This window comes from Mus caroli, unplaced genomic scaffold (genome assembly GCF_978045245.1).
Source record: "Mus caroli unplaced genomic scaffold, Mus_caroli_1 scaffold_9, whole genome shotgun sequence".
Lineage (NCBI taxonomy): Eukaryota > Metazoa > Chordata > Mammalia > Rodentia > Muridae > Mus > Mus caroli.
Genome location: NW_028227264.1, coordinates 9,737,485 through 9,761,416, shown reverse-complemented (window position 1 = coordinate 9,761,416; position 23,932 = coordinate 9,737,485). Strand labels below are relative to the sequence as shown.

The following is a 23,932-nucleotide window of genomic DNA, read 5'->3' as shown; positions in this document are numbered from 1 at the left end:
TATTAAAATTGCCATTTTTACATTTATTTTCCCAAATGTAATCTTTTTTCTCTATAGATGTGAAAATGTGGCATTTGGAAATACAAATCTTTTTGAGGCTCTGTTATTAAAACACTCAAGGGGCGTTCTTCTTGGTAGGCATGTATGGGAGGCGTTCTCTAGGGTCTCCTTGCACCCTAGAGTGAGGACTGGCCATTGTTTCTTTCATGGCTTGTGGCAGGGACGATTCACATCACGTCCCTGTAGGATGTTCACCTTGGCATCTGCCCTACTGTGCTCGAAGCAGCCACAGGGAACGGAATGCACTTTACATTCCTGGCTCCAGGTTGAAAAATGAGCAGGTCGAGTATGCCCAGGTTGCCCTAAGTCATTGCTCTATGATGAATGACCTTGAAGTCATTTCAGATAAATGCTGGTTTCTGCTGTGACCCTGCCACTTGAGATGATTTTGGAAAATCAAGTCTCAGAAGCCTCTTTTCCTTCCCTAGATGCTGATTGGTCAGGACCCTTCATCCTACCAAGGCTTGGACCCTGCTGGAACTGTTGAAGCTGCTGAGTCTTTCTCTGACTTGGAAAACTTAGAACAAGACATAGAAAACATGTTGAAAGTTGTAGAAAAGCACTTGGACCCCAATAACGATGAGAAGGTAGGTGGTCTGCAACCCCTACCCTCGTTTTTTTTTTTTTTTTCCTCTCCTTAGCAATATGGATTTATTTGCTTGACCCACCACGTGTAACTGAAGTAATCCAGAAGCTGTCAGGTAACTCATGCAATGCTTGAAGTTCACCCACAACGCTCATCTAATCCCAACATTGGGAGGCAGATGCAGGAGAAGTGCAAGTTCCTGATCTTCTCTAGCTATAGAGCAAGTATGAGGATAGCCTGGGCTACAAGAAACAAACACTAATGGTGGTGGTGATGATGATGATGATGATGATGAAGAGCAACAGGAGAAAGAGGAAGGGCAGGAGGAGGAGGAGAAGGTGCAGTCACAGTAGCAGCTCCACCCCCTCCTTCCTGACTAGCTGTAATCATTAGATACGTTTTGATAAATTAGCTTTGGGATATTTGATTTTCCAATATAAAGTATTTGAAGGAAATCAAGAGCAGTTGTGTCATTCAGGCCGATGTGGCTTGACCCACACTGCCCTGTCTGTCTCAGCATAGTTCTTACACTGAACAATAGAGAGTACTAAGTTTGTCTGTGCATTTTTGTTTTCAGTAATTTTCTTTCTTTAAATATTTAGATGGATGAGGAGCAAGCCCAGATTGAGGATGTTCTACAAAGAGGGGAGCATTTGTTACATGAACCTATGGAGGACAGTAAGAAAGAAAAGATCCGCTTGCAGTTGTTACTTTTGCATACGCGTTACAACAAAATCAAGGTAGGTTGCTGTGGTCTCCACAGCAAAGAAATAACTTACCCAGTTGTACCATCCAGGCTGGGGATGTAATATTTAAAGACACAAGCAATATTCAAGCAAATCATTTAGGGAAGTTATATATTTCCCCCTCACTGTCTTTTTAAGTTTAATTACTGTTTATTTTTTGGAGTTAGGATTGGATCCTATTCCTGGTGTATATTATAGGTTATTTGGGAATTTCCCATCATGCACTCTGATCACACACACTTCCCAGTCCTCCCATGTCTGCTCCCTTAAATGTAAAAATAAAATAAAACAAAACAAAACAAAAACAAAGACAAGGGGAGGAGGGGGGGAGAGGGAGAGAGGAAGAGAGGAAGAGAGGGGAGAGAAGAGGAGGGAAAAGACCCTCAGTCCATTTTGTGTTAAACTTACTTGTGCATGGTCTAGTCCCAATGAGAAAGGGAAACTGAGTCCTTCCCCACACTTGCCAGAAGCCATCAGTTGTGGAGAGCTTCATTTCAGCATCCTTATCAGAGTTTTCAAAACTTCTCTTTGATGGCTACCTTTTTAGGCTATTAATTTTTTAGGGGTAGGGTGGAGGTAGGGGTTGTCCCAGAAGCCTCTGTGTTCCTCTTTTTCAACTGTGCATCTGCAGACATTGAAAATACGGCAAGAGTAATATCCTTGTGGTGTTTTAAGTGATGCCGTTCCCCAGGGCTCTATTCTTTGGTAGTTCTTTCTGGAATGAGTTTTATTTGATCACTTTGGAATCTGAGTGGAGTCCTATGCCTTGGCTTGCTGTCTACTAGCTGTCTCTGACTGCATGTGCCTTGTTGTATGATCCAATGGAAGTTGCCATTGGCGTTGTCCACTTTCCCCATTTCCCTTCTTAGTTTGTCCTCTTAAAAAATAGCCCGTCTGTGTAGAAGGAGGAAGCTTCATTACCATCCTCAGCTATTTTCCTGTTCATTACATCGTGTGAAGCAGGACTCACAACGATTAGGCTTTGGACTGAGGATAGTGGTCTGGGAAGTGTGTGTCTCACAAGCATGAGGACCTGAGCTGTCTTAGTTCAGTCTCTAGTCTCGGTTTATGTAAAAATGTTAAGCATGGTGGCACAGTGCTGTGATCCCAGTGCTGGAGTGGCAGACAGGAGGATCCTAGGGCTCTGTTGACCAAGCATTCTTGCCTAATTGGTGAGCTCTAGCCATGAGACCAATGAAAGACCCTTCCTCAGTGGGTGGGCAGTGGTCCTGAGGTTGCCTTTTGGCATGAAAGTGGCAGACTGCTGATGAAAACTGAAGCAGCTTGTGGAGTTTCTGTAGCAATGAAGATTTAAAAGAAGAAAACTTATATTGAATGTTATTTTTATTAGCACTTATTAATTGTGTGATAATGGTTTCATTGTGACATTTTGTGCACATACATAGTGTGTTTTGATCATAATCACCTGACTTGTGTTCCTTACAACTTTGGTTGACATTCTGGGATTCTTCAACCTCCCACCCCCAATTTGTTGTTACTTTCATGGGGGAGGTTTTAACATACCTGCATTAATATTTTTTTGAATTTTTTAATAGACAATCCCTATCCAGCAGAGAAAAACAAGTCCAGTTTCTTCTGGAATTACATCATCAGCCCTCCCTGCAGATTATCTGGTTGAAATTAATAAAATTTTACTCACTCTGGATGACATTGAATTATCACTTAATATGCCTGAGCTAAACACCACTGTCTACAAAGACTTCTCTTTCCAGGAAGACTCTCTGAAGGTAAAAACCCAAGTGCTGAATGTCAGTTGCCATTGTTAATAGAAAATGTACAGAAACAAGGCCAATCTCTGTCTCTTCCTGTTTTTGCCTTTTCCCTCCCCTTCTCTTCCTCCTCCCCCTCCCTCTCTTCTTCCCTCCCTCTTTCTCTCTTTCCTCCTCTGTTTTAACCTTTTCCCTCCTTCCCTCCCTTCTTTTCTTTTTTCCTTTCCCCTCTTTTTTTTAAAGACAGGGCTTCCTTAGATAGCCCAGGCTAATTGGATGCTCCCCTCCTCTCCTTGCCTGTGGAGAGCTGAGATTACAGTCACGATTGCCGTGCTCAGATGGAAGTTGCTGTTGCACTTACTTACTTAGATAATCCAAATCTTTGATTACTCCAAATTAGCAACAAAAGTGTATAAATAGTGAGATTTTACTGTATTCCCTGGTAGGATGCAGCATTTTTTTTCTTTTCAATTTAAAAAGCATCTAGGTCTGGACTCTTATGAATGCACATTTATTTGCAACAGCAGAGATCTCATTTTAATCTGATGTAAACTCGATTGTCATTTGTGTCCAATGATGTCAGGTCATCCATATTGATTCGAGATTGGCTAGTTGCCCCGTTGTGGAATTGCGTATTGATTGCAAGTTAACATTTTGAGTTCTTTGAAAGTTTTTTTCCCCATGTATTTGATTGTACTTCTATATAAAGATGTTGTATTATTTCTGATAGATTCAATAATTTATTTTCTCATTTAAGCTATAGTGATTAGGCATTTAAAACTATAATTCTAGAAGTAAGTCTCCTCTTTTTTTTTTTTTTTTCCACCTACATAGTATGTTAGTAAAGCTACCTTTCCTGTATCCTGCCTTGAAGCCGGTCAGAACATCTAGGAGGGTGCCTTCCCATTCACCATTGTGATGGTATTCCTCACATTTTGGTGACTCTGAGATTTTTATATAGAAAAGTCCGTAAGAAGACCAACAGCGGCAACTAACCTGGACCCTTGGGGGCTCCCAAAGACCGAACCATCAAACAAAGAGCAAGCACGGGCTGGACCTATCCCCCCCATCCCCCCATATGTTACAGATGTGCAGCTTGGTTTGACAATTGTCTGACCTCAGTGGGAGAAGATGCACCTAGTCCTGCAGTGACTTGATGTACCAGGGTGGGGGGATACCCAGGTGGGGCATCCCCCTTCTCAGAAGAGAACGGGAGTGGGATTGAGGAAAGAAGCCATGCAAGGGTCACCAGGAGGAGGGGTGAATGCAATTAGGATGTAAAGTGAAGAAATAAATTAAAAAAAAAAATAGAATCCCCCCATTTGCACACACAACAGTGATTAGCCCCACTATTACTTTAAATGAGTCTCATACATGTAACTCTTATCTGTGGTTCTGGTGTTTTGTACAATGATGTGTTTGCAGAGTATCAAAGGTCAACTGGACAGACTTGGAGAGCAGATTGCAGTTGTTCACGAGAAGCAGCCAGATGTCATCGTGGAAGCCTCTGGCCCTGAGGCCATTCAGATCAGGGACATGCTCGCTCAGCTGAACGCAAAATGGGACCGAGTGAATAGAGTGTACAGTGATCGGAGAGGGTAGGTGTGAGCTACGTGAATAGTTATCTCTAAGTCACATGAGTTCCAGTTCATGGGGCGTTGAAAGAGTCCAAGTGTGCATTAGGATCACGGAAACCATTTTTCATGTATTTCTAATATGACATGATTAATAAATAGAGATGAGCTTCATTCCTTAAAGAGAAATGTGTCCACAGGCACAAAGCCATTAAGCACATAATACCTTAATGATATGGGGGCACCTTTAGTTTTTAGCATAAAAATAATTCTCCTTTTTAATTAGAAAGGATTTTATTAATGTTCCTTTCTCCCACACGGCATGATTAATGTGAATGAAGAACAGAAGCAGCTTCAGGTAGCTGGAATTCATATATAACTACAGGCCGGTTCTTCCCAGTTTTTCTGCTCTATAACCTTCTGCTTCATAGGATGTTTCAGTTTTTTTTTTTTCCTGTTGTTTTTAGACTTCAAATAGGAGTAAAGAAAAATGAGTGTGATTTTTTTTCCCCCAGTAGCTGTGAATGTAGTTAAATGCAAATACAACATGAAATAGCCCAACAATAACAACAACAACAAAAATACCATGTAACAGAGAATTTACTGTAGAGCAATACATTGCAAGTATTCAGATACAAAAGCAAGGAATCATATGGTTAAAATTTTTTTAGCTCTATAATTCATGTGACTGTTTAATCAGTGAAGAAGTAGGCCTTAATGATCTTTGTTGCTATGTAAATTTATAATATGGTCTCTTTGTGTAGTTAGTGAACATTCTTTTATACATCCATATATATGTGTGTGTGTCTATGTGTATTTTTGTTGTTGTTTGTTTGTTTGTTAGAACTGGTATAGTAGTTACTTTCTTCATTGGTGACACAAGTGTTCATCAAAGCACCTTAAAAAGGAAGGGTTGTTCTGGTTTATGGTTTCAGGACACACACTTCGCATAACAGGCAAGACATGATCACAGGAGAAGGAGGTTGGCTGGACACATTTCATCAGCAATCAGGAAGTGTAGAGAGAACAGAAAGTAGGATAAAATAAAACCTTAAAGTCTCCACCAAGCTATGTGTTTCTTCCAGTGAGACTCTGTCTTCTAAAGATTCTCCAAACAGCACCACCTGCTGGTGACTATGTGTTCTAACACACGAGCCTATGGGTGACATTTCACATTCAAATCACAGCACTTGGTTATTACATGAAGACAATTAAAAAAGCAAGATGTTGAAACTCTCTTTTTATTATAACATGAACTTGGCTACTGTACCCTGTCAGGGATATTTATGAACTCGCCCTTCCTTTAGAAGTCTGGCTATTATTGGCAGGAATATTTCTCCAATATTACAGTGATAGCTTCATTGTTGTTTTTCTTTACTGTGCTCTCAATGGGATTTGAAGGTTCTTTGTGCCCAGTAATGGCTCATCTTTGAAACCAAGGGAATGCTACTTACTGTTTAAAAATGTTTTTCTACCTGGAAGATATTATTTATGTATATTTTTGTTTATTTGTGAGTATTTACAGCCTTTTGTATGCCACTCAAAATGGCCTGTACCCTTTGATGTAGAGCCAACTTAGTTTTATGAAATTATATCTTATAGTTGTTTCCTTTATGATTGTATACAGTTAACAAAACTTACATATCCATTCCTTACATTTGCTGTGTCTGAGGAAATAATAATGTATGGCTTGGAAACAATCTTAGTTGCTTGGGTTTGATTTTGGTATGACCTCTGTTCAGGACCCAGCTCAGGAGCCTTTGTACCACAGCTTCACCACCATGAGTCTGTGCATGCACCTCTACTTTCCAAAAACCCTTAAGCAACTTTTTGTGCATCTCTAGTTAAATACTAACCAGCTCTAATTTGCCTCATTGTTCTTAAACAAATGACCAATGTCTCCCATATAAGTTTTCATTGTCCTTATAGTTAGCAAAAAATGTCATAATTTAAAGTTACGTTATTGTGTATTAATTTAGTGGTGCTAATTATGTTTTGATGCACCATTCATTTTAACTAAATGCTATATTTTTATTTGTAATTTGTGAATTTCTTCTTCCAGTATGTAAAATTTCCCTTCAATGTTCCAGAACAGTTACTCTTTTTTTGGCCTTTGTTTTAACTTGTTTTTACTTTGTTTCAACTTGAATTGAAGCCTTCTATCACTAAAACCACATACTTTCTAAGAGAATAGAGTAGTTAATCTTGTGTTTCTGTTTCACTATACTTAAACAGTAAGGGTATAAATTTGGATGGATTAACATGCCTACAATTAATCAAAAGTGGCTGTGTAAGTCAGAGAAAGCAAAACCCTTTTTAACATAACACATTCCATTTAAACTCTTCGGTTTAAATCAGATGTGATTGACTGACTTATCATTAGGATGGTTTTGAAAGAGAGGTTACCTCTGGATTGCTCTGTGAAGCCTGAAGCTCCGCTGAGTCTGTCTCTCGTGCTCCAGGTCCTTGGCCAGGGCTGTGGAGGAATGGAGGCAGTTCCACCATGACCTTGATGACCTTACACAGTGGTTATCTGAAGCTGAAGACCTGCTGGTAGACACTTGTGCTCCAGATGGTAGCCTGGACCTGGAGAAAGCCAGGGCACAGCAGCTGGTGAGTGTGTCCCATCCTGGGGGCAGAGAGAGTGAGTGTGAGTGAGTGAGTGTGTGTGTGTGTTTGGGGGGGTGGGGTGGGAAGGGAGAGGCGGGGCATGCAGGGGCGGGGCGGGAAAGTCAGATGCTTCATAGATGGTTGTAATTTTTACCACTGTACATTTTTTCCTACATCTAGTTCCCAGTTTTAAAATTCTAAGAAACACTGGTCATTATACAATTTATTTATTTATTATTTTATTTTTAATTTATTTTTTACATTCCATATTCCATTGCCTGCCCTTCATCCACCCTCCGACTGCTCCACATCCCACATCTCCTCCCCACCCCACACCGTCTCCACCTGGATGTCCCTACCCTCCCACCCCACCTGACCTCTAAATTTCCTGGGGCCTCCAGTCTCTTGAGGGCTAGGTGCATCATCTTTGAATGAAGGAATCCCTGCAGTCCTCTACTGTATGTGTGTTGGGGGCCTCCTATGAGCTGGTGTATGCTGTCTGTTTGGTGGTCCAGTGTTTGAGAGATCTTGGGTCTACGTTAATTGAGACTGCTGGTCTTCCTACAGGGTCACCCTTTTCCTCAGCTTCTTTCAGTCTTCCCTAGTTCAACAACAGGGGTCAGCTGCTTCTGTCCATTAGTTGGGTGCAAATAGCTGCTTGTTGAGTCTTTTGGAGGACAGTCATGATAGGTCCCTTTTTGTGAGCATTCCAGAGACTCAGTAATAGTGTCAGGCCTTGAGACCTCTCCTTGAGCTGGCTTCCACTTTGGGCCTGTCACTGGACCTTCTTTTCCTCAGGCTCCTCTCCATTTCCATCCCTGTAATTCTTTCAGACAGGCACAATTATGGGTCAGAGATGTGACTGTGGGTTGGCAACCCTATCCCTCATTTAATGCCCTGTCTTCCTGCTGGAGGTGGACTCTATATATGTTCCCGATCCCTACTGTTGGCCGATTCATCTAAGGTCCCTCCCTTTGAGTGCTGGGAGTCTCTCACCTCCCAGGTCTCTGGTGCATTATGGGAGGGGGGGGGTCTTCCCAACCTCCTATTTCCCGAGGTTGCCTGTTTCCATTCTTTCTGCTGGTCCTCAGGATTTCAATCTTTTTCCCTCACCCAATACCAGATCAGGTTTCCCTCTTCCCTCTCCCAACCTGTCCACTTTCCTGGCCCCCATCATACAATTTATAATCCAGATTTTAAAGAATTTTTTAAAAGGATAAGGCACTTTTAGGTTGTTAATGTGAGAGATAGTTATTTTAAAAAATATTTTAAGATATATTTCTCCTCAGGAGATTTTATACTCATACTAGCACAAAAATTATATCTAAGATTATATGAAAGACAAAAAAGTATGTGTATATTCAATGTCCCCTCTGCTTTGTACCCCTAACACCTAGGCATCCCGGTTATTTCTTTTTCCTTTTTTTAAAAATCATTGATTATTGTCATGAGAGGATGCTGTTCTTTATGGACAAAGCCAGCCTCTTGTAGGACTCAGCCTTGAGACTATGTAGCACCCCAGCAGTCAGCTTGCCAGCACAATAGGTCACTAAAGGGAGAAATGGAGCAAGCAGAAGCTCAGATGTCCATTGCCAAATGTATTTCTTGCTTTAGTACATTTTCAAAATGTATTTTCTCTAGACAGTTCATGGGGAGTCGAAAACAATGCCTCCTCCTCACTTGCCCACATGGTACTGCGGTTTTTTTGGGTGTGTGTGTGAAAGTTTGAGTTACAGGTAAGTATTTAGACTTGACTTTGAAGTAGACCTTAATCTGTGACTTTAAAATTTTTACAGACAGAGGCAGCATCTCAGTAAAATGCACATTAAGGATTTTTTATTATAAATGGCTGGACATAAAAATTTTATTGACCAAATATTTGTGTGTATGTGGTATCCACATGTCCCTGGAAATGCAATTAAATTCTTTGAAAAGACATTATAGCCCTACCCCGAATTTGTTTCTGTAGGTATTAGGTTGATGCTTAAAAACTTGGGTACACTGAAGGTATCTGAACAGCTTGATTGAGTGGTAGAAATTCATAATGTGTTATCTGTCATAGGAACTGGAAGAGGGCCTCAGCAGCCACCAGCCCAGCCTGATCAATGTTAACCAAAAGGGGGAGGACATTGTTCAGAGACTCCGCCCCTCGGAGGCAAGCTTCCTGAAGGAGAAGCTGGCAGGTTTAAACCAGCGCTGGAGCACTCTTGTAGCTGAGGTGGAGGATTTGCAGCCCAGGTGATGACTCAGCTCTGAATGTTTTGAGCAGAGGGGGGAAGATTTCATGTAAACTACATAGAAGCTGATCTGATACCACGATAAAAATATTAGTGGCATTTGAGGCTTCCACTGTCCATGTTACTTATGACAGTTTTTAGGCTCTCTTGTAAATCTTACTGTTCTGTTCAGATTTCCTATGTATAAAACTTTCTTTGGGGCCAGGGTGATGGCTCAGTCAATAAAGTGCTTGCCATGTAAGCACAGAGACCCTTGCTTAGACCTCCGGCCCCCGTGTGAAATGGCCCCTGTTGCAAAGAGAGGTTCCTTTGATGAGGGATGAGAATTATATTTATCTGGGTTGGAAGAAGTTAAATATTTAGATTGTACTTATGAATTATGTTGATTTAGGCAAATGGCGGTTGTAAGTGCACATCAGAGTTCCATGGCTTCACTAACCTTGGATAGCTGGATAGGTTTCCAGTATCAGGCATGGTTTCCATTTTTTCTGAATGGGCTTTATGCCCAGTTAGAGAGCTATTAGTTGCATAAAGGTATTGTCGCACTCTTGTACCCTTAGGGTTAATGCATTGTGCTGGTCACCCACCACAGCACTTATGGTCACTGTTTCCTTTCTTTCTACGAAAGAAAGCTATAATGTCAGACAGTTGCTTGAGGGTTAAATGAGACTGTATTTGAAAAATGTGTATGTCTTAACTTTTTATGGTGAACATTTAAAATATCCATTTCTTATAATCCTTTCTCTTGAACTTATTCTCCCAGCGTGTTATTGCTGTGTATTGCTAATAGTCAATTAATGTAATCAGTTTTATCAATATTTTCTCGCACTGAGCATTCAGATGTCACTACGAACTCAGACTGAAAAGATGAAGTAGAAAGGAAGAAAGCGTGATCCAGGCAAACATCCACATGAAGATGTTGACACAGAGGCAGGAAAGATGAGCTATGGAATTGGGTACTGATGAGGAGGGATGCTGAAGCTGAGTTTCCAGGCATTTATAGCAATTTTCTGTACATTCTTTCTAGGGTGAGCCTTTGTGGCAGCTAGCTTTCTGCAGCAATAATGCATAATCAAGATGATTAGCTTATAAAGAGAGAATGTTTATTTTGGTTCTCAGTTGTATGGGTGCCCCTTCTCTGGGACATTGTGGTTGGGGTGCCTGCTAGAGCAGACAGCTTGCTTCATGGCCAGGAAGCAGGAGAGGGAAAAGGTGACTGAGGCTCCTATGTCAGATTCTCCTTCAAGGTCACAGGCCCCATGTGCTGAAGATTGCCATCAGGTTTTATAAAATTGCCACCACTGCCCAGTAGCCTCATGGGCCTCTAGGAGATTTCCGAAACTGGTAACCTTCTTGAGAGAAGATGTAGAACTAGGCTTTGTGAGTACCACACCCATGGCTGTGTGAGAGAGATGGGCAGATGAGGAGACAAGATAGGAGGACTCGATATCACAAGGGAAGGAATTCATGGATCATCCTTTCCTACAATAATTAATCAGATTATTGTTATAGTAATACATTAATATTAATAGTAATTTTACCATTACTACTATTATCAATCAATTCATATATCATATAATAAACACTACATACTTAATAATAAAACAGCAACCAATTAATAATTATATCAATAATAAAATTATTAATTTATATAATAATATAATAATAAATGGTTATTTATGTTTTCTTAAAAAAGAAAAAATAAACAAACCTGGTGCTGGCAAGATATTAACAGCTGCAGAAATACCCCTCAATTTCAAGTGGGTTTCTGTGGAGCGTGGAAGCCATTCTTCCCCAACCTCCAAGATGACCTCGACACACACTTTACTCAAGCTTTTGGAAGGGAATGCAGTAATGAGTTTCTTTTTAGCTCCTTGTACATTCACTAAAACAATATTGGTTTTCAGAAATTCATAGCGAACTTCACTGTTTCTCTAGCCTATTTGTATTGGGGCCACTTTGGAACCCCCAGAGATTCAGGGTCATTGGCAGTTGCCACACTGCTTCATTTCTCTTTGTATTGAGTACCTGCAGGTAAATATTTGCACATTTACAGTTTATGGTGTCATTCCTTAATAAGCAATTCTTATCCTAGAATTTGTTTCTACTCTTAAGAATAACAAAGTGTACATTATATTGAGGTGGTTTACAGGTGAAAATTACTTGGTAATATTAGTTTCTTTTATAGTTCTCGTTTTAGAGCATGAAAGTAGTCATGATTATAAAACACTGGCAATTTAATTTTCAATATATCTGAAAGAAAAGAAACATACAAGTATTTTGGAGTGTTTCTAAAGTTGTTAGATTATTTTTTAATTACATTTTATTATAATTTCTACTACCACCATCATTGCTTCATTTTTTTTTTTAAATCTCAAAGTGCATCTTCTTTTTTTTTTCTTTTACTTTTTTAAAAATAAGTTACATTTTAAGCAATTTTTATTAGGTTTAAATAGTTAAATATTATTCCTTTCCATTATGACTGTTAGTACTATGTAACATTAACATATAATATCACATATTAGCATATTGACATAATATATATTACATGCATATTTTGTTGTATGTATTATATTGTATTATGCGTTTTATGGTTAAGATATAGAAGGTGGCATGAGACCATTAATTCCCATTAGGGATGGCACAGTGTAATTTATTAAACTGTCACACTCGGCTTTCAATCAGCGTCTAGTTGCAGTAGCTTAAAAGTCATAATCCCACTAAGATCTTAACAGCTTCCAAACTCACACTCTCTCTCTCTCTCTTTTAAATCTGCATTTAAAGTGTCATTTGGGTTCTGATCACACTTCATTGTCTGGCAGATGACTGGTATCCCTAGGTGTTCTTCTTACACTGTTAGGATGTTCTTATTGGGGGATTCTGATGTCATAGTCATCTTGTGGCCTACATTCATCTTTTAGACCTTGGCTGGATTTTTTCCTTCATCTCCTTTATGTCATATGACATCCTATGCATATGTTATGCTTATTTTAATGAACTAATCAAGCATATATATTTGTAGAAGATTTCAATTCTCAATACTCATATATTTTTGCTCTTATATGGGTAGAATGGACAAATACTTCTATTTTGTGAATAAAATAAAAAAACGATGTCTTGCGGGGCGTTGGTGGTGCATGCCTTTAATCCTAGCACTTGGGAGGCAGGCGGATTTCTGAGTTCAAGGCCAGCCTGATCAACAGAGTGAGTTCCAGGACAGCCAGGGCTACACAATGATGTCTTTCTGTCTCCATGGAGAACTCGGATAATTATTCATTTTCCTTATTTTACACAAGGACATGTTCACTGTTCCTTAACTGGTATTACACAGCAATAGCTAACAAACATTTTCATATTAACTTGCCATCTAATTTTTATGATGAGAAGATAAGACTTCTCAGTGTGTCTGAATTTAATTAAGGGGAAAAATCCCTTTAGTCCTATATGTAATTTTTAGTATGGTACTCTGTATGCATGACTATTAATGTTAATTTAAAATACATATTTAATATAATTATTAGAAATTATTTCTACTGGGGCTATGTGGAGCAAGTTTTCTAAAACAAATACATTGTTTTGCTTACTCAGTAATTTCTGTCAATATTTTCCCTACTGTGTTCCTTTAGGCTAAAAGGAGAAAGTAAGCAGGTGTTGGGGTACAAGAGACGGCTAGATGAGGTCACCTGCTGGTTAACGAAAGTGGAGAATGCTGTGCAGAAGAGATCAACCCCTGACCTGGAAGAAAGCCCACAGGAATTAACAGTAAGGAGTTTGTAGATTTCCAGAGCCTTCTAATGCAGGATCTAATGCACTTGGGAAATAAGATAGTTTTGACTGAAATTGAGAGAGAAGTACAACTTTGTTCTTTATGATAAGTAGAGTAAATTTGAAAGAGTTGGTTTTTTTTTTCTCCATTATTTTTTACTATTTTGGTCATGCAGAGATCAAACAAAAGATTAGTAACTCTGACCTTGATGTTTTATTAAAAGATGTAGACTATCTTAAAGTGACTCAGAACACAATGCAACCATGAAGTATAGTTTCTGCCTTTGTATTTAAAAGGTAACTGTGTGGTGACTTACAAGAAAATCCTGGGTGTTGTGCAGTTAGTGCCTTGCAGCTTGAAGCGGGCTTAGGGTTACAGTCCAGCAATCAGAGTTTCTTGTTGATTTGTAGCCAACAGGAATTTTTCATGGTTGTGCATCTGTGCACATGCATGCACATGTGTACACAGACACATAATCTATATAAATATGCAAAGATATATAGATATCTAAATGCCAAATCTCCATAAGCATTCAGGTCCATGAGCATCTGCAGTCTCTATTAAGAATTGAGACATTAATAGTAGAACGTTGTACAGGATCCATTTTCTGAAAGCGTCACAGACATGGCAAGATGGCTCATCAGATAAAACACTCACTGTGGTCGTCTGGTAACTTGGTTCAATCACCCAACCAGTGGTAAAAAAATCTAGATATGACGGTGTGCCTCTGGAGTGCCAGCCTTTTTGCAGACGGGTGCTAGGTAGAGACAGGAGAATTACTCAGATACATGAGGGCCAGATAGTCTGGGTACTCGGTACGAGAGAAATCCCACTTAAGTAAGGTGAAAGGAGAGAACTGACTCCGCAAATTTGTCCTTTGACTTTCACACACACACACACACATACACACACACACACTCAAATTTAAAATAATAACATAAAATTGTACTTGAATGTGATAATATATATACATACACACACATTTAAAATAATAACATAAAAATTGTATTTGATTGTGATTGCACACATACACACACACATTCACATGTAAAACTATGCTTAAAAAAGTATTCAACTTATTTGAGAAGTGGTTTGTCATAGAGATGTATGGTTAAAGTATCTTGAGAAAGAAACTTTAAGTGATGATGGGAAACATGTGGGAATTGTTCATTAATTTTTCTTTGAAGTATGAGGATATTCCTTCTTTATGTAAATAGTCAAGAATTTTCTTCAAATATCCTGCTTGTAAAGTATTTGGAAAGTTTACAAAGGGTAGGACAGCATGTTAAGATGAAGAAATTTAGTGGTGATTAGGATGTACCTTAACACTGTAAACATAGTGTGCTCCTGGGGAAGGGGTGTTGGTCCTAGAGTGATGGCCCAGCAGTCCAGAGCATTGACTGCTCTTTCAGAGGCCCCATGTCAGGCAGGCAGCTTGGAACTGCCTGTAACTAGAGCTTCAAGTAATCTGATGCCCTCTTAAGACTGTGAACTCAAGTGTATAACCCTTTCACCAATATATACACTTGGCTAAGAATAATAAAAAAGAGCGTGTGTTTGTGCATGTATATTCAGACACATACATATGAATGTACATTCATGCTCTATCAGTGAGAGTGTGTTAACGATTTTGGTAAGCTGACTTTCCATTTAAGATGCCTGAGTCCTGAATGTATAAGGATATTTTCCTAAGAGAATATGTTGTGTATAGTAACTCTCCCTCAGAACAACCTTCTAACCATGGCTGTTTTTTTCTTCAGGATTTAGCCCAAGAGACGGAAGTTCAAGCTGAAAACATTAAGTGGCTGAACAGAGCAGAACTGGAAATGCTTTCAGACAAAAGTCTGAGTTTGCGTGAAAGAGATAAACTTTCGGAAAGTTTAAGGAATGTAAACACAAGGTGGACCAAGGTGTGCATGTGGGAATCCTGTAACGTGTTCCTCTTGTCTATTAACTTTTAGAATTATACTTGCTTTGGAGTGTGTGTATTTGTGTGTGTTCATGCGCGCACGCATGCACATGCAAGGGAGGGGAGGCGGGGGCAGACAGACAGAGACATAGAGAAAGTACCACACATAAGGGAACAACTTTTGGGAATTGATCTCTTCTCTCACGTGGGTTCCAGGGATTGAGCTAAGACTGTAAGGCTTAGTGCAAGCAATCTTACCAGATGAGCCATCTTGTTGACCCCTATTTACTGAGTCCTTGGTTAAATTGTTCTCTTGCTATTGCTCTAAGTGTACAGATACAGGTCTGACATATGTGTGTTTTTTCAGTACTTTACAATTACACACACACACACACACACTATATCTATATCTATATCTATATCTATATCTATATCTATATCTATATCTATATCTATATCTATATCTATATCTATATCATCTATATCTATATCTATATCATCTATATCTATATCTATATCTATCTATCTATCTATATTCATCCACTATCACATGTATTCTCAAAGAATATCTTTTATTTCACATGGAATTCTTTGTTCTAGGGGATGTGTATATTTTCAAATATACCACATATGATTGTCTATTGGGATTTAGTAGTAAAATGCCAGTAATTATAGTCTGAAAATGAAGACCTTAAAATAGCCTCTTGATGTTGAACAAGACTTTCCCACATCTGTTTATTTTTGGTGATTTTTATTCCTTTAGTATGTTTTTATTGTTAGGATCCTGTGGAATTTAATAAGAGCTGACAAAAATTAAACTAAGATGGGTGGAGTTATTTTCCTGATATGATTACTTTGTTTCACAGAGGAAATGGTTAAAGGTAGATGAAATCATAGGATTCTTTTCATTTTGTCTGAGTGCCCGCTGGGTCGATATATGGTGTCTATTTGAACATGGAATGGATGTGCCCCACCCTGGACTGCCAGTGACTGGACTCTCTTTTCAATTCTATCAAACTGGAAGTCCTGGTGAATGTGTTGGCATGCATCAGTAGCTCGACATTTGACATTTACTAGGCTAAGGGAGGAGGAGAGTTTCTTCAAAGCCAGCCTGGGCTACATAGTGAGATCTTATCTCAAGAATGAAAGAGTAAGAAGAAAGAGGAGGAAGACAAGCTATGAGAACGAAGTGGCATTATGCTGTATCTAACAACCTATGTGTGCTTTCTAGACCCAGCCTCTGTGACTATGAGTTACTGTCCAGGTGGTCACTCCTTATCTGTATCTCTGGCCTAGACCTTTCTCTGTACTCGGCACTTGAATGTTCAATGTCTCTGCTTTGGGAGCTAATAGATGTCTCAACAGTTTCAAAATTGAACTCTTGATTTCTACCTTATTTTTTAGGCCTTAATGTATATATCATTCCTCAGTTAATGGCATGTATGTCTCTATTATTGCCTAAATCAGAAATCCTGAATCATTAAAATGGCACATAAATTATATATGTGAATTATAACTCAATAAAGAGACATTTCTTCCTTTTCTTACACACCCAGACACTCACATCCAGACATGCACACACCCAGACAGACAGATTCACCCCCCAACCCCCTATTCTTTGATGGTCCCTGTCATTGGCTTTTTCTATGGACTTGATGGATAGTTTGATAGTGGGCAGCTACATGTGATAAGGCAGATGAGGGCAAATTTTTGATGTGTAGATATTGGTTGCCCATGAATGTTTCTGCACAGTTATTCCAGTTTTCTTTATGTTAGAAAAATAATGGCATAAATTGGACTTCACCGCTACTTTGTATTGCTTATCCCAAGCCACTGTCATCTCTGGGAAAGCCCTCCTTCCTGGTCTCTTCTGCCACCCTTTCTCATTGTCAGAGCACAGCAGCCAAAGCTTTGTTAAGATGTAAGTGAGATCCAGTAACTCTCTGAACAATGTCCACTAATGATTTTCCGTCTTACTGAGAGTAAAAGCCAATTGTCCTTCCTGTGATTTATAAGGCCTCTCACAGGCTGCCTAGCTGCTCTCTCTGAGTTTATCTGATGCTCTCTCTTCTGCTCTCTACTCCGGACATACTGGCTCCCATGTCACTTGCGAAATCCATTTGTATGTATTCATTCAGAGTATACATTTTTATGGAACACAGAGGGTTTTGGTTGGTATTATAGATTAAAGGGTATTGTGGCCAGTAGGGAACACCATGATAGGCAACATTGAAGCTTCTATTACTGCTCGAATTAAATTAACGTAGGTTTTAGTATTGCCCACTTTGGGTAATTATAACATCTAAGGCAAAGCAGTGCTTCTTGTGTGGGGAATCATGTTAGGAACTGCTACTCTGGAATATTTTATTCCTTCAACTCTTCTATATACTTAGCAGATTTCACTACACCCCTGGTTCATGCAAGGCCCCATTTTAAGGACTATAGGAAATTTCTTATCCTATAGTCCTTATAGTGGGTTTGACATGGATAAGACAGAGAGACCAATAATTAAAAATTGGAAGCAAGGAACATTCAGGGAACACTTAACATACTTTAGAGTGATCAAGGAAGGCCTGTGGGAGAAGATCTTATCTAGCCTAAGTTATAAAAGCCTCACTGCTTAGGTGAGGGATGAAGTAACAGGCTTTGTACAGGGGAAGTACAGCAAGTGGAAGGCTCTAGAGGACACACAGTGAGGGAAGTGCATCTGTGGTCTACAATAGACTTATTCATAAAACAGTCACCGAGAGATGCCCAGTCACGCCGGAGACCAGATCTTGGTGCATTGAGCAAATGTGCCACTCTATGGAATTCGGGCTCCATCTTGAGAAGAATTCACTACTTTGAGGGAAATGGACAGCTACTATTTATAAACAGATTTCTGTTAGAAAGAGCCCATAGCTATACTGTAGGGAAGGCGGGCTCAGTGTATGCAACAGTCAGGTAGAGTTTCAAGAGAGGCTTACCAAAGGCAGTTTCCTGGAAGACAGAAATCGAGAACTGAGGTTTGGATGTGTCTGAAGATCTATTAGACAGAAAGCTGAGCGGAAGATATATTACTGGGGGAGTTCTTTAGCCTCTGAAACCTCCATATAGGAAACGAAGAGTAAGAAAGGTCAAAGGTTTATCCTGCACAGCAATGGCACTTGATGGACAGGGAAGGAAACTTAAGAGAGGCAGGAAGAAGGTCAGACTCACTGGGTCTTTACAGGATTTGAGTTGTGAGGGGAATGGGCAGCTTCAGTGGTGCAAGTGTCACACATGAGAACTGGTTGGCATCCTTGCGCTTACTGTCAGGGGAAGTAACCTGCCATGACAACACATGTTTAGTGTGTATAATTTGATCCTGATCATAGGATTCTGATCCCTTCCAAACTCCTGATCGTGGGGTTTTGAAGGCTGCATTTCCCAGGAAATCCTGTACTAGTAACATTACAGTGGATAGTGAAGGTGGAGATGCAAGCTAAGGTGGGAACTGAAAGAAAATTGATTGAGCTGTCATGGAAGAGTGGCTGTGTTTCGAAGATACAATCATCTTTTCTTTTTTTTTTTCTCTTGTGTGTTTGGCTTGATGCTACAGGTATGCAGAGAAGTGCCTAGCCTACTGAAGACACGCACCCAAGACCCCTGCTCTGCCCCACAGACGAGGACGGCTGGTAAGAAAGCATTTGCTCTTTAGGAGTCATTTTTATCAACACAGACAAACTTATAGTAGGAACATCCTATTAGAAGAACTTACTGAAAAACATCACTTGATTGCTGTTCATAATCTGAATCCAGACTGGATGCTTAGCATGGGGAAAGATTTCTTGTTCTCCGAGTCAAAGATATATCTAGATGGCCATGGGTCCTGGTGAAGGAAGGAAAGAGGGGATAGGTGGAAAATACTGAGTTAATTTAATGGACAGATGCACTTTTTCAAGTCATTGTGTGTAACCTGCCATGACAACACATGTTTAGTGTGTATAATTTGATCCTGATCATAGGATTTTGATCCTTTCCAAACCCCTGATCATGGGGTTTTGAAGGCTGCATTTCCCAGGAAACCATGTCCTAGCAAATATTATTCCCTTAGTTATGGGAAACATTGTGTATTTTCTCATGATTCCTGTTTATTTCCTTCTGTTTTTGTCCCAAGTAGATCATATATCCACTGGCACTATGGCCTTGCTCACTCTCCTACCGACCCCATTCGGCTTGCTGTCTGTAGTCCTTAGTTGTGACTAACCCCAGCCACCCATGTCTCTTTGCCAGCTGAGGCTGGAGGTTGGGACTTTCTCACTGTTTTTCACTGCCCCCCTCATCTCTCCTCCTCTCCTCAACTCTGCCTCCCACCAGCCGCCTCCTACCTGGGCTTACCTTGTCTATTTCCACCTCTTCTTCTCTTCTTTATATCTTCTTCTTTTCCTTCAAAAACAATGTGTATTTCCTTCCTGATATTGCAGCATTGCTTATGACCCAGTGTGTGTTCTGCATTACTTATTTTCCTCAGCACCTTGCCTTGGAAATCCCTGTGGCCTGATTGGTTTTCTTGATTATAGTTAGAACAATTGAATTGAGATTTGTATATATGTATCTCTCTTTCTCTCTCTCATCTATGTATGTATGTATGTATGTATGTATGTATGTATGTATCTGTATCTGTCGTATGTATGCATATGTGTCTATGTATGCATGTATGTATGTATGTATCTATCATCTATATGTATCTGTCTATGTATGTGTCTATGTATGCATGTATGTATATATGTGTCTATGTATGCATGCATGTATGTATCATCTATATCTATATATCTGTTTATGTATATATGTATGTGTCTTTGTATCTGTTGTATGTATGCATGTGTTTATGTGTGCATATATGTATGTATCTATCATCTATATGTATCTGTCTATGTATCTATGTATGTACATATGCATGTATGTATGTGCCTATGCATGTATGTATATATCTATCATCTATATCTATTTATGTATCTGTGTATGTATATATGTATTTATGTATGTATATATGTATATGTCTGTCTGTCTGTCTGTCTGTCTGTCTATCTTGCTTCAATTCTATGACCATAAAGAAACAGCTTGCTTTATTAAGTACAGCTGCAGAGGTTATCTTCTTTAGAACATTGACAAAGGAGTAGGAAAAATTTACGTACATCCTGAGATTATAAAAGACGAACAGCAAAGCCACTTTACAATAGGTCTGCAGTTTGCTTTCCTTAAGGCAATCCTCCATAAAACAGGTGTGAGACCGGAAGCTGATTTCAGTATGACTTTCCTTCTACACAGTGTTCTTGTTTTGTTTTGTTTTTTAAGTCTAAACAGAAAATGTAAAAATCTAAATGAATAATTTTAAATTCTAAGTAAAAATTTTTAAATGTAGAAAATGATTAAATTATGTGTTTATCTGTGTTTGTACATGAGTGTAGGTGCCTGGAGAGGCCAGATCCACTGGAGCTGGGATAATGGCCATTGTGAAGTATCCCACATAAATGTTGGGAACTGAATTTAGGTCCCTAGCAAGAATAATATGTGCTTTTAACTTCTGAGCCATCTCTCCAGCCCTTACACAACTTTTTAGTTTAATATTTTTCTTCTATTAAAATCATATTAAAAGTAAAATGATCTATTTTTAAAATAAATAATTCAAGGGCATTTAGTTCATTGACAGTGTTGTACAAGCTTCACCTCTATGTAGCTCCAAAATATTTCTATTCTCAAGTTAGAGTTCTTGCTCTTGGGTAGCTTCTCACTGCTCCCCCCTCCGACCCCAGATTCTCAGTGTCTGGTATCCAACAGTGTGCATGCAGCCATGTCTGTGGATTGGTCCATCTTGACTATCTCGTATAAATGGAGTCACACAATGTTTCTTTCATTTAGCCTAGGGAACTTCACAAAATTGTTGTTTATCTGTATGTTTAAAAATGGCACAGGCTGGGCGTGGTGACGCATGCCTTTAATCCCAGCACACTGGAGGCAGAGGCAGGCAGATTTCTGAGTTCGAGGCCAGCCTGGTGTACAAAATGAGTTCCAGGGCTATACGGAGAATCCCTGTCTTGGACCCCCCCCCCCCCACCCACCCAATGGCAATAACCAATCTATTATGCTTTTAAAATACATAGTTTTACAATATTAAAATCTACTATGTTTCAAGAGAAAATGAAAATGAAGGAAGTGACATTGTTTTGTCTTTTTACAACCTAAGTACCTGGCTTCGCAGATGATATCTACCTTCTCCTTTATGCTTCTGGGTTTCATCTGTAAAGATGGTGTAGGCGACGTGTCATTATATACCTGGGAGAGATTTAAAGCAAATAAGTATGGCGGTGGTGGTAGTGTGGTGGTGGTGGTGGTGGTGCTATTACCAGCATCCAGATATCTTGGAAGAGGCACATGGAGGCCAGTGCTTGTCAGCTGTCACTTTGCCAACCTGAGAACTGCACACTTTGCTGACCTGTGATTGCAAAACATTTTGCTTTAATTAGTACTGTCTCTTTCATGTTTCACGTTGAACTGCTGTCCCTGTTATCTGTGTAGTAGGTTATCTGTGGCCTCGTCCAGAGCTTTAAAGAATAAAAGCATTTTGCTCACTAATTAAATTCACGTGCCTAGCAAATCACCTCCTTTCTTAGTCTTTCAGAGATTATTTTTAATCGATTGGTCTCTGGTGCTTTTCTTAGACATTTAGAACTTTAATGGTGCATTAACAAGTTTGCCTGTCTTTGTGTTGTGCTCTCGACTCATAAAGATATTCTTCTACGTCTTAATCTGATAGTCATAGTTTTTACCCTTCATGCCTTTATCTCCAAGTATCTATTTTCCTTTATGCACATGAGGTCAGATTCCGTGGCATCATCTTGCCAAACTAGCTGCCAGACAGCAGTGCTTACGGGGTAGTGAAGTCTTCAGCATCCTTCCACAATGTCACTTCTTTGTCATATCTTTCTGTCCCTGTGCCTTATGGTTCTCCTCTCCTGGTCATCTATTTATTATTTTGGGATACAGTTATCATTGGTCAAAAGTGTAACTCAATAATTAGTAGGGCATATCTCCTTACACAAATATTTTTATAAATCTTTTTTGGGGGGAAGAGGAGGGTCCCTTTCTTTCTTATTGAACAACTAGAAATTAGTATCTGTGATTTTGCCAAGCTGCCTGCATACTGTTGGGGTTTTTATTAGAATTGTACTGAATTTATGCTAGGTGCCAGGTAGATTTAGTATTCATCTTAACTACATCTTATATTGAAACCAATTGTTAACTTCTCTTAGAAGCAAAACAAAAACAAAAACAAAACTAAGAACAAAAACAGAAACAAAACCAAAGGGCTGGAGAGGTGGCTTAGTGTCTAATACCATTGGCTGCTTTTCCAGAAGACCCAGAGTTCATCCCCAACATACACATGGCTGCTCACATCTATCTTTCTGGGGACTGGGTGGCCTCTTCTGGCCCCTGTGGGCATCAGGCATGTGCATGTTGTGAGTATCTATCTGTATCTGTATCTGTATCTGTATCTGTATCTGTATCTGTATCTGTATCTATCTGTATCTGTATCTGTATCTGTATCTGTATCTTCTGTATCAGTATCTGTATCTGTATCTGTATCTGTATCTGTATCTGTATCTGTATCTGTATCTATCTAATCTCCAGACAAAACACTCATACATGTAACAGAAATAAAAACAAGTACAAAACAAAGAGAAATAAAAATATTTGTATAATCTTTGGAGAAGACAAGCATTTATTTTAAATCCTTTGGGAGGACATGTAAGATCCTTCTGCTCACTGTGAAGGACAAGGGTGGATCCCTCTGACAAAACGGAGTAAATAAGATTAAATAAATCAAATAAATCAATCAATCAATAAATAAAAAGGAAACAATAAGTCAAAAGATAAACCAAATAATAAATAAGAACAATAATAAATAAAATAATAAACAATAATAAATAAAATAAATATAATAAATAAAGCAAAACCCTAGGAGGACAGCCCCTGTCAGAAAGATTCATGAATTTGACTTCCTCAAGCTTGTTAAGTTATAAGTAATTACAAAGTAGAAGGACTTAGGGAGGAGGAGAAAGAAGAAAGGAGGACATAACACATTGCAAAAATAAGACAGGAGAAAACAAACAGGCCAGACAGTAGCATAGCTTTCAGCTCAGAGGCATCCAAATTGATAACGAAGTAGATTCCAAAGAAACAAAAATCAGACTAATCCTCACAGATACTAACTATACCACTCTTGGTGCAGAAGCATGAAAACACCTTTATTAGTAATTAATCCATTACAGTAATGGAGGCAGGTGTGTACCGAGATGGAGCCCTGTTGATGGAGATACAGGGTGTTTAGCTAGTTGTTGGAGAAGTGAATTACCTTTGGCAAGGAGATTAAATACATGCATTTAAAAATGTTGTCTGACCCAGTGATTTCTCTTTGGGAAATCTCTGCTAAATTGGAAACTGGAAATGTGGAAAATGCTATACTCAAAAAGAGTTTCCCTTTAAGCTCTTTGGTAAAGAATGGGTTTCAGGAGATTTCTACATGTACAGCTCAATGTGTAGCTGAAGGAAAGGGTGCTGTAAAAGTCAGTGACTATTAGTGTAAATTCTTATACAGATCTTCACATTATAGTTAGCTAAGAATGAGATATGCAGTCCAGGTGTGGTAGTGTGGGCTTTCAATTCTAGAACTCAGGAGGCAGAGAAGGGTGGGC

At 39.2% G+C, this 23,932-nt stretch overlaps 1 protein-coding gene across 9 annotated transcripts in view; it reads left to right on the top strand.

The window, feature by feature from the left end:
• The window catches only part of Utrn (utrophin), a 489,906-nt gene that overhangs the window by 204,020 nt on the left and 261,954 nt on the right, over window positions 1-23,932 (top strand). For all 9 annotated transcript variants that reach the window (XM_085842639.1, XM_085842635.1, XM_085842637.1 and 6 more), the window contains 9 exons: window positions 489-647; window positions 1,249-1,386; window positions 2,949-3,140; window positions 4,548-4,720; window positions 7,159-7,309; window positions 9,369-9,544; window positions 13,170-13,305; window positions 15,070-15,219; window positions 18,799-18,874. In XM_085842639.1, the coding sequence (XP_085698765.1) occupies window positions 489-647; window positions 1,249-1,386; window positions 2,949-3,140; window positions 4,548-4,720; window positions 7,159-7,309; window positions 9,369-9,544; window positions 13,170-13,305; window positions 15,070-15,219; window positions 18,799-18,874 (1,351 nt within the window). The remainder of the gene's footprint in view (window positions 1-488; window positions 648-1,248; window positions 1,387-2,948; window positions 3,141-4,547; window positions 4,721-7,158; window positions 7,310-9,368; window positions 9,545-13,169; window positions 13,306-15,069; window positions 15,220-18,798; window positions 18,875-23,932) is intronic.